This window comes from Thalassophryne amazonica, chromosome 22 (genome assembly GCF_902500255.1).
Source record: "Thalassophryne amazonica chromosome 22, fThaAma1.1, whole genome shotgun sequence".
NCBI classification, from domain to species: Eukaryota; Metazoa; Chordata; class Actinopteri; order Batrachoidiformes; family Batrachoididae; genus Thalassophryne; species Thalassophryne amazonica.
In genome coordinates, this window is record NC_047124.1 from 38,471,588 (window position 1) to 38,489,224 (window position 17,637).

The 17,637-nt window shown below is 42.1% G+C and overlaps 1 protein-coding gene across 1 annotated transcript in view; it reads left to right on the plus strand.

The window, feature by feature from the left end:
* LOC117504186 (protein DENND6B-like) overlaps positions 1–17,637 on the plus strand; it is a 74,098-nt gene that overhangs the window by 15,966 nt on the left and 40,495 nt on the right. Inside the window, 8 exon segments of the mRNA XM_034163577.1 lie at positions 1,752–1,814; positions 8,374–8,429; positions 8,503–8,625; positions 8,704–8,799; positions 12,642–12,736; positions 12,860–12,925; positions 13,611–13,675; positions 13,760–13,849. Coding sequence (XP_034019468.1) covers positions 1,752–1,814; positions 8,374–8,429; positions 8,503–8,625; positions 8,704–8,799; positions 12,642–12,736; positions 12,860–12,925; positions 13,611–13,675; positions 13,760–13,849 — 654 coding nt within the window.

A 17,637-nucleotide genomic window follows, 5' to 3' on the forward strand; every position in this document is an offset into this window, starting at 1 on the left:
AAAACTGTCAAATGCAGAGAACTGTGTGCAGTGTTTGAAAAAAGTGTGTTTTAGAAACTGCAGTTTGAGTGTAAAAAAACGTGTAAAGCAAAAACTGTGAAAACATTCCTTGCAAAAAGACACATAGGGTCAATGTCATGGCCTGCAAATAGTCCGGATCTTAATCCAATTGAAAATCTTTGGTGGAAGTTGAAGAAAATGGTCCATGACAAGGCTCCAACCTGCAAAGCTGATCTGGCAACAGCAATCAGAGAAAGTTGGAGCCAGATTGATGAAGAGTACTGTTTGTCACTCATTAAGTCCATGCCTCAGAGACTGCAAGCTGTTATAAAAGCCAGAGGTGGTGCAACAAAATACTAGTGATGTGTTGGAGCGTTCTTTTGTTTTTCATGATTCCATCATTTTTTCCTCAGAATTGAGTGATTCCATATTTTTTTCCTCTGCTTGGTCTAAAAAAGTAACCGTTACTGACTGCCACAATTATTTTTCTTGATTTCTTATAGTGTTTCTTAAAGCCAGAAAGTTGCCATTTGAAATGACTTTAGTTTTGTGTCATGTCTGTGATCTGCTTTTTTTCTACAAAATTAAACAACTGAATGAACATCCTCCGAGGCCGGTGATTCCATCATTTTTGCCCGGGGTGAACTAATCAAAGATACGAACGACATGTACAATTTCTGGTTTTCTACCATTTTGAGGCCTTTGTAGAAGGCAGATCACACTAGATACACCAAACCTGCCAACATTTCCAAACTCTGCACCAAACGTTAGCCTGGCATGAGCAGTTTTAAAGCTGTGAGGCACATAGGGAGCTCATTATTAACACACAAAACACCGTGTTCATGATATGTGAAAAATTCACAAACATTTCCAAAGGCTGTAACTTCAAAAGTTTTCAACATACAGACCTAATATTTGGTATTTCACCCTAACTTTGGAATGTGATTAACATACACTCAATATACGAGCAACAGCTCTGGTTGACATTCCTGCTGTCAGCATGCCAATTGCACGCTCCCTCAAATCTTGCGACATCTGTGGCATTGTGCTGTGTGATAAAACTGCACCTTTCAGAGTGGCCTTTTATTGTGGGCAGTCTAAGGCACACCTGTGCACTAATCATGGTGTCTAATCAGCATCTTGATATGGCACACCTGTGAGGTGGGATGGATTATCTCAGCAAAGGAGAAGTGCTCACTATCACAGATTTAGACTGGTTTGTGAACAATATTTGAGGGAAATGGTGATATTGTGTATGTGGAAAAAGTTTTAGATCTTTGAGTTCATCTCATACAAAATGGGAGCAAAACCAAAAGTGTTGCGTTTATATTTTTGTTGAGTGTATAAAAATGACAGAGCAATACAACAAAACAATGAACCTAAAGAAACTGAAAGAAATAAAAACAGTCAAACAAGAAAACAATGAAACAAAAGAAAACAATAAAACAAAAGAAACAATTAAACTAAAGAAAACAATAAAACAAAAGAAACAATGACTGGTGACTGATGTCACCAGACTGGTGTCCTCTCCAGGGTGAACCCCACCTCTCTGGGATAGGCTCCACCCCTCCCGTGACCCTTGATTGGAGTAAGTTGGTATAGAAAATAAATGAATGAATGTAGATTTCAAACATGCAAGAAAGAAATCCTGTGGTGAGACAGACTGTCTCCGGTCTTCCAACGGTGACGCACAGAGGTCAGAACACACCAAACCACCTCATCTCAGCATGTTTATTTCTGTTTGTTTTTAGGTCCGAATCCCATCAAAGACGGACAAACCAGGAGGCAGTCCAGTCAGACAACCTGTGGAAAAAGTGAGATATATTAGCGTGTTAGCATTAGCCTCACCTGTTCTCTGGCTGTGGTGTTGAACATTAGCATGTTAGCAATAGCCTCACCTGTTCTCTGGCTGTGGTGTTGAACATTAGCATGTTAGCAATAGCCTCACCTGTTCTCTGGCTGTGGTGTTGAACATTAGCATGTTAGCAATAGCCTCACCTGTTCTCTGGCTGTGGTGTTGAACATTAGCATGTTAGCATTAGCCTCACCTGTTCTCTGGCTGTGGTGTTGAACATTAGCATGTTCGCAATAGCCTCACCTGTTCTCTGGCTGTGGTGTTGAACATTAGCATGTTAGCATTATCCTCACCTGTTCTCTGGCTGTGGTGTTGAACATTAGCATGTTAGCAATAGCCTCACCTGTTCTCTGGCTGTGGTGTTGAACATTAGCATGTTAGCATTAGCCTCACCTGTTCTCTGGCTGTGGTGTTGAACATTAGCATGTTAGCAATAGCCTCACCTGTTCTCTGGCTGTGGTGTTGAACATTAGCATGTTAGCATTATCCTCACCTGTTCTCTGGCTGTGGTGTTGAACATTAGCATGTTAGCATTAGCCTCACCTGTTCTCTGGTGGTAGTATTTAACATTAGCGTGTTAGCATTATCCTCACCTGTTCTCTGGCTGTGGTGTTGAACATTAGCATGTTAGCAATAGCCTCACCTGTTCTCTGGCTGTGGTGTTGAACATTAGCATGTTAGCATTAGCCTCACCTGTTCTCTGGCTGTGGTGTTGAACATTAGCATGTTAGCAATAGCCTCATCTGTTCTCTGGCTGTGGTGTTGAACATTAGCATGTTAGCATTATCCTCACCTGTTCTCTGGCTGTGGTGTTGAACATTAGCATGTTAGCATTAGCCTCACCTGTTCTCTGGTGGTAGTATTTAACATTAGCGTGTTAGCATTATCCTCACCTGTTCTCTGGCTGTGGTGTTGAACATTAGCATGTTAGCATTAGCCTCACCTGTTCTCTGGTGGTAGTATTTAACATTAGCGTGTTAACAATAGCCTCACATGTTCTCTGTCTGTGGTATTGAATATTAGCGTGTTAACATTAGCCTCACCTGTTCTCTGGCTGTGGTGTTGAACATTAGCATGTTAGCATTAGCCTCACCTGTTCTCTGGCTGTGGTGTTGAACATTAGCATGTTAACATTAGCCTCACCTGTTCTCTGGCTGTGGTGTTGAACATTAGCATGTTAACATTATCCTCACCTGTTCTCTGGCTGTGGTGTTGAACATTAGCATGTTAGCATTATCCTCACCTGTTCTCTGGCTGTGGTGTTGAACATTAGCATGTTAGCATTAGCCTCACCTGTTCTCTGGCTGTGGTGTTGAACATTAGCATGTTAGCAATAGCCTCACCTGTTCTCTGGCTGTGGTGTTGAACATTAGCATGTTAGCATTATCCTCACCTGTTCTCTGGCTGTGGTGTTGAACATTAGCATGTTAGCATTAGCCTCACCTGTTCTCTGGCTGTGGTGTTGAACATTAGCATGTTAGCATTAGCCTCACCTGTTCTCTGGCTGTGGTGTTGAACATTAGCATGTTAGCATTATCCTCACCTGTTCTCTGGCTGTGGTGTTGAACATTAGCATGTTAGCATTAGCCTCACCTGTTCTCTGGTGGTAGTATTAACATTAGCGTGTTAGCATTATCCTCACCTGTTCTCTGGCTGTGGTGTTGAACATTAGCATGTTAGCATTAGCCTCACCTGTTCTCTGGTGGTAGTATTTAACATTAGCGTGTTAACAATAGCCTCACATGTTCTCTGTCTGTGGTATTGAATATTAGCGTGTTAACATTAGCCTCACCTGTTCTCTGGCTGTGGTGTTGAACATTAGCATGTTAGCATTAGCCTCACCTGTTCTCTGGCTGTGGTGTTGAACATTAGCATGTTAGCATTAGCCTCACCTGTTCTCTGGCTGTGGTGTTGAACATTAGCATGTTAACATTATCCTCACCTGTTCTCTGGCTGTGGTGTTGAACATTAGCATGTTAGCATTATCCTCACCTGTTCTCTGGCTGTGGTGTTGAACATTAGCATGTTAGCATTAGCCTCACCTGTTCTCTGGCTGTGGTGTTGAACATTAGCATGTTAGCAATAGCCTCACCTGTTCTCTGGCTGTGGTGTTGAACATTAGCATGTTAGCATTATCCTCACCTGTTCTCTGGCTGTGGTGTTGAACATTAGCATGTTAGCAATAGCCTCACCTGTTCTCTGGCTGTGGTGTTGAACATTAGCATGTTAGCATTATCCTCACCTGTTCTCTGGCTGTGGTGTTGAACATTAGCATGTTAGCAATAGCCTCACCTGTTCTCTGGCTGTGGTGTTGAACATTAGCATGTTAGCATTATCCTCACCTGTTCTCTGGCTGTGGTGTTGAACATTAGCATGTTAGCATTAGCCTCACCTGTTCTCTGGCTGTGGTGTTGAACATTAGCATGTTAGCAATAGCCTCACCTGTTCTCTGGCTGTGGTGTTGAACATTAGCATGTTAGCAATAGCCTCACCTGTTCTCTGGCTGTGGTGTTGAACATCACCTGTTCTCTGGTGGTAGTATTTAACATTAGCGTGTTAGCATTATCCTCACCTGTTCTCTGGCTGTGGTGTTGAACATTAGCATGTTAGCATTAGCCTCACCTGTTCTCTGGTGGTAGTATTTAACATTAGCGTGTTAACAATAGCCTCACATGTTCTCTGTCTGTGGTATTGAATATTAGCGTGTTAACATTAGCCTCACCTGTTCTCTGGCTGTGGTGTTGAACATTAGCATGTTAGCATTAGCCTCACCTGTTCTCTGGCTGTGGTGTTGAACATTAGCATGTTAGCATTAGCCTCACCTGTTCTCTGGCTGTGGTGTTGAACATTAGCATGTTAACATTATCCTCACCTGTTCTCTGGCTGTGGTGTTGAACATTAGCATGTTAGCATTATCCTCACCTGTTCTCTGGCTGTGGTGTTGAACATTAGCATGTTAGCATTAGCCTCACCTGTTCTCTGGCTGTGGTGTTGAACATTAGCATGTTAGCAATAGCCTCACCTGTTCTCTGGCTGTGGTGTTGAACATTAGCATGTTAGCATTATCCTCACCTGTTCTCTGGCTGTGGTGTTGAACATTAGCATGTTAGCATTAGCCTCACCTGTTCTCTGGCTGTGGTGTTGAACATTAGCATGTTAGCATTAGCCTCACCTGTTCTCTGGCTGTGGTGTTGAACATTAGCATGTTAGCATTATCCTCACCTGTTCTCTGGCTGTGGTGTTGAACATTAGCATGTTAGCATTAGCCTCACCTGTTCTCTGGTGGTAGTATTTAACATTAGCGTGTTAGCATTATCCTCACCTGTTCTCTGGCTGTGGTGTTGAACATTAGCATGTTAGCATTAGCCTCACCTGTTCTCTGGTGGTAGTATTTAACATTAGCGTGTTAACAATAGCCTCACATGTTCTCTGTCTGTGGTATTGAATATTAGCGTGTTAACATTAGCCTCACCTGTTCTCTGGCTGTGGTGTTGAACATTAGCATGTTAGCATTAGCCTCACCTGTTCTCTGGCTGTGGTGTTGAACATTAGCATGTTAACATTAGCCTCACCTGTTCTCTGGCTGTGGTGTTGAACATTAGCATGTTAACATTATCCTCACCTGTTCTCTGGCTGTGGTGTTGAACATTAGCATGTTAGCATTATCCTCACCTGTTCTCTGGCTGTGGTGTTGAACATTAGCATGTTAGCATTAGCCTCACCTGTTCTCTGGCTGTGGTGTTGAACATTAGCATGTTAGCATTATCCTCACCTGTTCTCTGGCTGTGGTGTTGAACATTAGCATGTTAGCATTAGCCTCACCTGTTCTCTGGTGGTAGTATTTAACATTAGCGTGTTAGCATTATCCTCACCTGTTCTCTGGCTGTGGTGTTGAACATTAGCATGTTAGCATTAGCCTCACCTGTTCTCTGGTGGTAGTATTTAACATTAGCGTGTTAACAATAGCCTCACATGTTCTCTGTCTGTGGTATTGAATATTAGCGTGTTAACATTAGCCTCACCTGTTCTCTGGCTGTGGTGTTGAACATTAGCATGTTAGCATTAGCCTCACCTGTTCTCTGGCTGTGGTGTTGAACATTAGCATGTTAACATTAGCCTCACCTGTTCTCTGGCTGTGGTGTTGAACATTAGCATGTTAACATTATCCTCACCTGTTCTCTGGCTGTGGTGTTGAACATTAGCATGTTAACATTAGCCTCACCTGTTCTCTGGCTGTGGTGTTGAACATTAGCATGTTAACATTAGCCTCACCTGTTCTCTGGTGGTAGTATTTAACATTAGCGTGTTAGCATTAGCCTCACCTGTTCTCTGGTGGTAGTATTTAACATTAGCGTGTTAGCATTATCCTCACCTGTTCTCTGGCTGTGGTGTTGAACATTAGCGTGTTAGCATTATCCTCACCTGTTCTCTGGCTGTGGTGTTGAACATTAGCATGTTAGCATTAGCCTCACCTGTTCTCTGGTGGTAGTATTTAACATTAGCGTGTTAGCATTATCCTCACCTGTTCTCTGGCTGTGGTGTTGAACATTAGCATGTTAGCATTAGCCTCACCTGTTCTCTGGTGGTAGTATTTAACATTAGCGTGTTAACAATAGCCTCACATGTTCTCTGTCTGTGGTATTGAATATTAGCGTGTTAACATTAGCCTCACCTGTTCTCTGGCTGTGGTGTTGAACATTAGCATGTTAACATTAGCCTCACCTGTTCTCTGGCTGTGGTGTTGAACATTAGCATGTTAACATTAGCCTCACCTGTTCTCTGGCTGTGGTGTTGAACATTAGCATGTTAACATTAGCCTTACCTGTTCTCTGGCTGTGGTGTTGAACATTAGCATGTTAACATTATCCTCACCTGTTCTCTGGCTGTGGTGTTGAACATTAGCATGTTAACATTAGCCTCACCTGTTCTCTGGCTGTGGTGTTGAACATTAGCATGTTAACATTAGCCTCACCTGTTCTCTGGTGGTAGTATTTAACATTAGCGTGTTAGCATTAGCCTCACCTGTTCTCTGGTGGTAGTATTTAACATTAGCGTGTTAGCATTATCCTCACCTGTTCTCTGGCTGTGGTGTTGAACATTAGCATGTTAGCATTAGCCTCACCTGTTCTCTGGTGGTAGTATTTAACATTAGCATGTTAACAATAGCCTCACATGTTCTCTGTCTGTGGTATTGAATATTAGCGTGTTAACAATAGCCTCACCTGTTCTCTGGCTGTGGTGTTGAACATTAGCATGTTAACATTAGCCTCACCTGTTCTCTGGCTGTGGTGTTGAACATTAGCATGTTAACATTAGCCTCACCTGTTCTCTGGTGGTAGTATTTAACATTAGCGTGTTAACAATAGCCTCACATGTTCTCTGTCTGTGGTATTGAACATTAGCGTGTTAGCATTATCCTCACCTGTTCTCTGGCTTTGGTGTTGAACATTAGCGTGTTAGCATTAGCCTCACCTGTTCTCTGGTGGTAGTATTTAACATTAGCGTGTTAGCATTATCTTCACCTGTTCTCTGGCTGTGGTGTTGAACATTAGCGTGTTAGCATTAGCCTCACCTGTTCTCTGGTGGTAGTATATAACATTAGCGTGTTAACATTAGCCTCACCTGTTCTCTGGCTGTGGTGTTGAACATTAGCGTGTTAACATTAGCCTCACCTGTTCTCTGGTGGTAGTATTTAACATTAGCGTGTTAACAATAGCCTCACATGTTCTCTGTCTGTGGTATTGAATATTAGCGTCTTAGCATTATCCTCACCTGTTCTCTGGCTGTGGTGTTGAACATTAGCATGTTAACATTAGCCTCACCTGTTCTCTGGTGGTAGTATTTAACATTAGCGTGTTAACAATAGCCTCACATGTTCTCTGTCTGTGGTATTGAACATTAGCGTGTTAGCATTATCCTCACCTGTTCTCTGGCTGTGGTGTTGAACATTAGCATGTTAGCATTAGCCTCACCTGTTCTCTGGTGGTAGTATTTAACATTAGCGTGTTAGCATTACCTCACCTGTTCTCTGGCTGTGGTATTGAACATTAGCATGTTAGCATTATCCTCACCTGTTCTCTGGCTGTGGTGTTGAACATTAGCATGTTAGCATTAGCCTCACCTGTTCTCTGGTGGTAGTATTTAACATTAGCGTGTTAGCATTACCTCACCTGTTCTCTGGCTGTGGTGTTGAACATTAGCGTGTTAGCATTAGCCTCACCTGTTCTCTGGTGGTAGTATTTAACATTAGCATGTTAGCATTATCCTCACCTGTTCTCTGGCTGTGGTGTTGAACATTAGCGTGTTAGCATTAGCCTCACCTGTTCTCTGGTGGTAGTATTTAACATTAGCATGTTAGCATTACCTCACCTGTTCTCTGGCTGTGGCATTGAACATTAGTGTGTTAGCATTAGCCTCACCTGGTGTCTGGCTGTTCATTGAACATTAGCTTTGTAGCACTAATGTAGCTGCAGATGTGTGTGGACTCCCTTTACCATTTGCATGTTTGTCTTCATCAGGACACGGTGACAGCACCGACGTCTCTACCAACCCTGCACGAGCTTGACCTTTTCAGGTCAGTCTAAGGTCTTCTCGCTGTTGTTCCACCTTGAGAGAAATTAGTCTGATGTGACCTTTGACCTGCACAGGTGTTTCCAGTCTGTCCTGCTTCATCTTCAGATGCTTTGGGAGCTCATGTTGCTGGGGGAACCTGTTGTTGTCATGGCACCGTCGCCCACCATGTCCTCAGAAACTGTACTTGCTCTGGTGAGGTAAGTGATTCTGATCGACACAGCCCATCCAATCAGAGAGTGGTACAGTGTCATCATGTGACATGTCTGTGGTTGCAGCTGCATATCTCCTCTGAAATACTGCTGTGACTTCCGTCCTTACTTCACCGTCCATGACAGTGAATTCAGAGAGTTCACCACAAGAACACAGGCACCGTGAGTACAGTGTTGGGGCCCACATGCACATGGGGCGGGGCCCACGAGCACATGGGGAGGGGCGTCACACAACATTACACACTTTAACAAGGAGATATGAGGATGAAAATGGCTGATTGAAAGAAGGAGTAGGAGCACAGGGAAGGTGCACCCAGGAGATGCAAAGTAAAAGAAATCAGAGACTGTAAGGTGGTGGCAGGAGAGAGTGTCATTAGACAGCACAGGATGGTGGTTTTAGAGGTAAAGAAGAAGACGAGAGTGAGAGCTCAACAAAGGATCAGATGGTGGAAGCTGAAGGAGGAAGACTGTTGTGTGAAATTCAGTGAGCAGGTGAGAGAAGCACTGGATGGAAGGGAAGCAGTTTTGGACAACTGGAAAAGTACTGCAGATGTGGTGAGGGAGACAGACAGGAAGGTACTGGGTGAGACATTTGGACAGTGGAAGGAAGACAAGGAGACTTGGTGGTGGAATGAAGAGGTCTAGGAAAGCATAAGGAGAAAGGTTGGCAAAAAAGTAAAAATAAAACAGTTTTGACTTATGATTTTCATTTAAAATCAAATTAATCCAGATAGAATAACTCCATTAAAATCAATTCTGTCATTTGTACAAAGTTAAAATATAAGACATATCTTTTAATTTTAAATCCAATCCAATCCAACTTTATTTATAGAGCACTTTAAAAGAACAACATTGTTAACAGTGCTTTCCAAATAAGACATTAATAAAATACAACACAGATAAAACAAAATAAAAATAAAAAGTGACCAACATGACTAACACTGACTAGAACATGAACAATTTTGAAATGCCTTTGAGAAAAGATGTATTTTTCAGTGAGACTTAAAAAACCTCTAGTGAAGGAGCCAGCCTAACATCCAAAGGCAACTCATTCCATAGTTTGGGGGTCACCCCGGTGTTTCAGTCTTGACTTGGGGACAGCAAGAAGTAACTCGTCAGCTGATCTGAGAGACCTTCGAGGGGTGTATATATGTAAGAGGTCTGCCAGATACATGTGAGCCAAGCCACTCAAAAATTTAAAAGTAAACAGTAAAATTTTAAAATTAATTCTAAATTAGACAGGCAACCAGTGTAGAGAGGCAAGAATAGGGGTAATGTGCTCATATCTATGTGTTCCTGTCAGGAGACAAGCAGCAGCATTCTGGACCATTTGTAAACACGATAGCAAAGCCTGATCAGTACCAACATAAAGGGCATTACAATAATCCAGGCGAGTGGTTACAAATACATGCACGACTCTTTCTAAATCTCAACAAGATAAAAAAAAGGCTTAACTTTGGAGTTGCCTCAGCTGACAAAAACATTTCTCACCACTGTGTTTATCTGCTTGTCCATTTTAAGAGCTGAATCAATTTTTACTCCAAGGTTGTTACAACTGGTTTGACACAGGATTTGAGGGGCCCCAGGTCGAATGGTAAAATACCTGGCTCACTTGGCCCAAATATTATGACCTCTGTTTTATTTTCATTAAAATCCAAGAAATTCAGGGCCAGCCATGCGCTGATGTCGTTAAGACATTCTAACAGAGGTCTAAAGGAGTTTGGGTTATTACATTTCAATGTAAGTAAATCTGACAGTCATCTGCATAAAAATCAAATGACACATTGTGCTTTTTGATAATAGAGCTGAGGGGAAGTAAATAAATAATGCACTAATTCTGAAGTTTTGTAACAAACACAGACAGATGCCAAAGGCATTATGGGTAAAATGAGCCTCCACTAACACTGATTGGTTGACTCATTCATTCTATGTAAAAACCAACGCGTTAATGTGACATGACACGTGTGTTTTGGTATTTACATATTAATGTGCTTTTGTAAAATATGCCATTTTATTCATATGTTAAAAAAAAAAAAGCCATTTGCAAAAGCCAAAAGTCAAGTTGTGATTAGACAACTGTCTGATATAACCAGGATCAAAATAAATAGAACACTGCCATCTACTGGCACCCAGATGCTCAGACCCTAACCCATAATCCTTTGCGTACCAGAGTTTTTTTTTTTTTTTTTTTTTTCACACCAGAGAGTTACTGCGGTTTAAACAGCACACAGAGAATCAACGACGCAAATGTGAATGAACATTATACAACCAAAATGTACATTTTTATTTCTAGCTGCAGCAAGAATCTGCAACAACTCTCTGGCGCACAAAGGACTATGGGATATCTTAATATTTCGGGCGAATACTGCCATGAACACTACTGGCCAGTAGATGGCAGTAGAGACTGTGAAAACCTGCCAAAACAAATATTCCAAATAATCCCTGTCTGCTACTTTGGGATTTAATAAATACAAACTGAATTTCAGACATCTTATATATATTACTCTGGAACAAAGACGACAAACAATAAGCACGATGTTAAAGAGCAAACAGGAAACGATTGCAACTCACAGTGATTCCAATTGAAAATAATGGACAAACAACCTGGGCTTCTTCTGGCATTTTTACATAAAACAAACACAATAACAACATCTATAAACCCAGAGAATATAGTCACGAGAGTTTTAGGCACAATATACAAAGGGTTTAATGCTGGTGTCCATGTGGAGCCTGATCAGAGCATCTCAAATGCATTTCTCCTGTCATGAACTTTTACCCATAATACAATAGCACTGCCGAGGCATGTTCACACTAAAACCTTCAAAAATACTGCAATACTTTAAAACTAAAACATACAGCTGATATTTTCACTTTATTATAAAATTCTTTTTATTGTTATTTCAAAATTTCAAAATTTAACCCGCATACAGGAACAGAAGAACAAGAGAACAATAGAACAAGCATTGGTGCTTTCAAGTATGCAAAAAAAAAAAAAAATCAGACCACATTAGGATAAACAAATAGATAAATGATAATGGCAACACAAATGTTCAAGACAACAAAGAAACATCACAATAGTGATTAGATCAGAACCAGTCAGATTGTAAGGTTCGGGGCTGGACTCTAAGGTGGACTTTTTTTTATAAAAAGATTAACAAAAGTTTGCCAAATTTTATTATAAGTCTGTAGAGAGCCATTCATGGTGTGCCTTAAATACTCCAGTTTTAAGTGGGACATAACATCTTCCAGCAGGAGTTTATGAGAGGGCGGAGCTGATTTTTTCCAGTTGAGCAGGATCAGGCGTCTTGCGAGCAGAGTTATAAAACTTCAGAACCAAATTAACGTTAATTTAAATAACATGTCTGAAACTAGCTTGGTTAAAATTTCAACCATAAGATAAAACTGTATGCCTCTGGATGACTTGGGTGATATTGCCAGTGAGTTAGTATGGTGTCAGGAGCCATTATCTTGTGACCAGCTCTCCTCTGTTTACAGAGAATAGAGCTGTTCATCTGCTACAAAACATTTAACAGATAAACAGTGCAGAATAGTGCAGTTACAAGGAGTAGAAGTGGTGAAAGTAGGTGAGTTTAAATATTTGGGGTCAACTGTTCAAAGTAATGGAGAGTGTGGTAGAGAGGTGAAGAAGAGAGTGCAGGCAGGGTGGAGTGGGTGGAGAAAGGTGGCAGGAGTGATTTGTGACCAAAGAACATCAGCAAGAGTGAAGGAGAAAGTTATTGCTGAACTTTGACCTCTGATCTTTGGCAGATCTCTGTCCTCATTAATCTTTGATCCTGACAGCAGGATGACGTAACAAATCCTGAGCTAAGATTGTAACTGCTGAATTAGCAGAAATGCTGACTGTAGAATCAGAGACACAAGACTGGATCCATCAGAATGAACAGCTGAAACACACACGGATCACTCAGAATGACCTTTGACCTCAGTCTGAAGCATGTGACTCATGCTGTCTGGCCTGACTGTGTGATGTCACTTCCTGTCAGGCCCAATGTCATCCTGGGTGTGACTAACCCATTCTTCATGAAGACGTTCCAGTGCTGGCCTCACGTCATCCGGCTGGGAGAACCCCGGATGTCAGGTGACCTCTGAACCCCGTGACATCACACCGTACGACTCGCATCCTGCCGCTCTCCCTGACAACTTCTTTATATTGATCAACACATGGTTTCCGATGAGTAATCAGTGTTCCCCATCCTTTTAGGTGATTTGCCCAAACAGGTGAAGGTGAAGAAACCATCCAAGCTGAAAACCCTGGACACCAAACCAGGTGAACACAGACTGGATCAGTTCTTCTTTAGTCAAAATGTTGAATTCCACTGGTTTCATGGTTCAGGATATGTCACAGCCGTGTTTTGATACACAAAGAGTAACAATCGATTTTAACAGAAAAAGAAAACTCACTCACAGACTGCACAATGCTACAGTTCCAGATGAAGTCAGCATGAACAGTTTTTAGCTTACCTTAAAAAGTGGTACCAGCAACTGGGCTGCAGACTTCCAGAGTCTAGCACCTGATGTGCACGGTCTGTGCACCGTGAACAGTTGACTCAGCAGGTCTGAGTTCAGCTGTAAGGGACACTTCCGGCGTTTTGTGCTGCTGTTGTTCTGGAATATTTTGCATGTCAACTTTGTGATAAACCGACACGTTGACTTCACTGCACGCTGATTTGATGACTGTCTGCTAATAGGACAGAAAACCTCTTGTGTTTCTGAGCGTGACGTCTCAGTAGTGATGTACTTAGAGTGCTGTGATTGGTTAGGGTTAGCGACGCTGTGAGGAACTCGGTGACTCCTGCGTTATGCAGAGATAATGCACTGTCAGTAATAGAGTGTCCTAGTCGACACATTCCAGATTGTCCAGAACTTGTCCTTGTTTAATGACTAAAGTAATGGATTTTAACCTGCATGAAAGATGCTGGACTGTAATGTACTTCTGAACTTTTTTTCTGTAGGAGTGTACTCAGATTATAGAACATTTCTCCACAAAGACAAGATCCTCATCAAACGGCTGTTAAAGGTAAATGACCCCACACGTCATTCAACCAGCATGGGGTCCAAGCCCCGCCCACAGTCATGCTGCAGCATCCCTGTGTGTATGCAGGGCATCCAGCGGAAGAGGCCGTCGGAGGTGCAGAGCACCATCCTGAGGAGGTATCTGGTAGAGCTCACGCACAGTTTCATCATCCCCTTGGTGAGAACCACTGTGGAAAAACTGACAGGATCATATGACCTACTGCAGTCTGGTTCGATTGTTTTGTCTCCACATACAGAAATATCTACAAAAAAAAGGTTAATCAAAACATGTCCACAATCACCACCAAACACCCGTCAGTCAACACGAGCCCGAAATCAGCAGCAAACACCCGTCAGTCAACACAAGCCCGAAATCAGCACCAAACACCCGTCAGTCAACACGAGCCCGAAATCAGCACCAAACACCCGTCAGTCAACAGGAGCCCTAAAGGCCCTGTCACACCTTGACGATTTAGCCAGGGTATGCTAACCGTATTAAAAATGCTGGCATACGTGGGCTTTTGTCTAATAAGCACGTTGAATCTCACTGATATACGTCCTAAAACTGTGAGCGCCTCGAAAAATTTTGGGCATGCTGAAAATCCAGAAGACACTTGCCTTCTTGCTCTCGGTCTGGACGGTCGCATTTTTCTCTCCTCCCTCCTCAACTTTCCTGCTACTGTAGCGTGTTTTGTCTGTGAGGCTGCCAGCCCTGCTCCTCTGGAAAATGGCAAAATGGATCTGATCAAGTGGTCTCTGAACGCAATTGATAATATTTTTTCCACAAGGCACTTGGGAGCGGAGGACCCAACCTGTCCTGCCGGGACACATGTGGCGGGTTACGTGATGGACAGCTGGCGGAGGTGGCAAGTCATGTGCCTGTACACGTCCTCTGTGGAGGACGTTGAAGATGTTTACTTATTTGGAGCTGTGGTGACCGGGTTTCTGCTGTGTGGAGCGGCCGCAGCACTGGTTTACCGGAAAATTAAGAAGGTGGAGGTGGCATTAATTGGCCCGTCCAGGCTGCCCCACATGATTGATTCGATTGGAAGGGCAGTGTCAGTTCAGTCGGCGGGGGTCAACCGCACGTTGGAATCCATCTCGGGGAGAATGGCTGCACTGGAAAACCGCTTTGATCGTCTGTAAATCAAATCAAATCAATTTTATTTATATAGCGCCAAATCACAACAAACAGTTGCCCCAAGGCGCTTTATATTGTAAGGCAAGGCCATACAATAATTACGGAAAAACCCCAACGGTCAAAACGACCCCCTGTGAGCAAGCACTTGGCGACAGTGGGAAGGAAAAACTCCCTTTTAACAGGAAGAAACCTCCAGCAGAACCAGGCTCAGGGAGGGGTAGTCTTCTGCTGGGACTGGTTGGGGATGAGGGAGATAACCAGGAAAAAGACATGCTGTGGAGGGGAGCAGAGATCAATCACTAATGATTAAATGCAGAGTGGTGCATACAGAGCAAAAAGAGAAAGAAACACTCAGTGCATCATGGGAACCTGCCAGCAGTCTAAGTCTATAGCAGCATAACTAAGGGATGGTTCAGGGTCACCTGATCCAGCCCTAACTATAAGCTTTAGCAAAAAGGAAAGTTTTAAGCCTAATCTTAAAAGTAGAGAGGGTGTCTGTCTCCCTGATCTGAATTGGGAGCTGGTTCCACAGGAGAGGAGCCTGAAAGCTGAAGGCTCTGCCTCCCATTCTACTCTTACAAACCCTAGGAACTACAAGTAAGCCTGCAGTCTGAGAGCGAAGCGCTCTATTGGGGTGATATGGTACTATGAGGTCCCTAAGATAAGATGGGACCTGATTATTCAAAACCTTATAAGTAAGAAGAAGAATTTAAAATTATATTCTAGAATTAACAGGAAGCCAATGAAGAGAGGCCAATATGGGTGAAATATGCTCTCTCCTTCTAGTTCCTGTCAGTACTCTAGCTGCAGCATTTTGAATTAACTGAAGACTTTTCAGGGAACTTTTAGGACAACCTGATAATAATGAATTACAATAGTCCAGCCTAGAGGAAATAAATGCATGAATTAGTTTTTCAGCATCACTCTGAGACAAGACCTTTCTAATTTTAGAGATATTGCGCAAATGCAAAAAAGCAGTCCTACATATTTGTTTAATATGCGCATTGAAGGACATATCCTGATCAAAAATGACTCCAAGATTTCTCACAGTATTACTAGAGGTCAGGGTAATGCCATCCAGAGTAAGGATCTGGTTAGACACCATGTTTCTAAGATTTGTGGGGCCAAGTACAATAACTTCAGTTTTATCTGAGTTTAAAAGCAGGAAATTAGAGGTCATCCATGTCTTTATGTCTGTAAGACAATCCTGCAGTTTAGCTAATTGGTGTGTGTCCTCTGGCTTCATGGATAGATAAAGCTGGGTATCATCTGCGTAACAATGAAAATTTAAGCAATGCTGTCTAATAATACTGCCTAAGGGAAACATGTATAAAGTGAATAAAATTGGTCCTAGCACAGAACCTTGTGGAACTCCATAATTAACCTTAGTCTGTGAAGACGATTCCCATTTACATGAACAAATTGTAATCTATTAGATAAATATGATTCAAACCACAGCAGCGCAGTGCCTTTATTACCTATGGCATGCTCTAATCTCTGTAATACAATTTTATGGTCAACAGTATCAAAAGCAGCACTGAGGTCTAACAGAACAAGCACAGAGATGAGTCCACTGACTGAGGCCATAAGAAGATCATTTGCAACCTTCACTAATGCTGTTTCTGTACTATGATGGATTCTAAACCCTGACTGAAACTCTTCAAATAGACCATTCCTCTGCAGATGATCAGTTAGCTGTTTTACAACTACCCTTTCAAGAATTTTTGAGAGAAAAAGAAGGTTGGAGATTGGCCTATAATTAGCTAAGATAGCTGGGTCAAGTGATGGCTTTTTAAGTAATGGTTTAATTACTGCCACCTTAAAAGCCTGTGGTACATAGCCAACTAATAAAGATAGATTGATCATATTTAAGATCGAAGCATTAATTAATGGTAGGGCTTCCTTGAGCAGCCTGGTAGGAATGGGGTCTAATAGACATGTTGATGGTTTGGAGGAAGTAACTAATGAAAATAACTCAGACAGAACAATCGGAGAGAAAGAGTCTAACCAAATACCGGCATCACTGAAGCAGCCAAAGATAACGATATGTCTTTGGGATGGTTATGAGTAATTTTTTCTCTAATAGTTAAAATTTTATTAGCAAAGAAAGTCATGAAGTCATTACTAGTTAAAGTTAAAGGAATACTCGGCTCAATGGAGCTCTGACTCTTTGTCAGCCTGGCTATAGTGCTGAAAAGAAACCTGGGGTTGTTCTTATTTTCTTCAATTAGTGATGAGTAGTAAGATGTCCTAGCTTTACGGAGGGCTTTTTTATAGAGCAACAGACTCTTTTTCCAGGCTAAGTGAAGATCTTCTAAATTAGTGAGACGCCATTTCCTCTCCAGCTTACGGGTTATCTGCTTTAAGCTGCGAGTTTGTGAGTTATACCACGGAGTCAGGCACTTCTGATTTAAGGCTCTCTTTTTCAGAGGAGCTACAGCATCCAAAGTTGTCTTCAATGAGGATGTAAACTATTGACGAGATACTCTATCTCACTCACAGAGTTTAGGTAGCTACTCTGCACTGTGTTGGTATATGGCATTAGAGAACATAAAGAAGGAATCATATCCTTAAACCTAGTTACAGCGCTTTCTGAAAGACTTCTAGTGTAATGAAACTTATTCCCCACTGCTGGGTAGTCCATCAGAGTAAATGTAAATGTTATTAAGAAATGATCAGACAGAAGGGAGTTTTCAGGGAATACTGTTAAGTCTTCAATTTCCATACCATAAGTCAGAACAAGATCTAAGATATGATTAAAGTGGTGGGTGGACTCATTTACATTTTGAGCAAAGCCAATAGAGTCTAATAATAGATTAAATGCA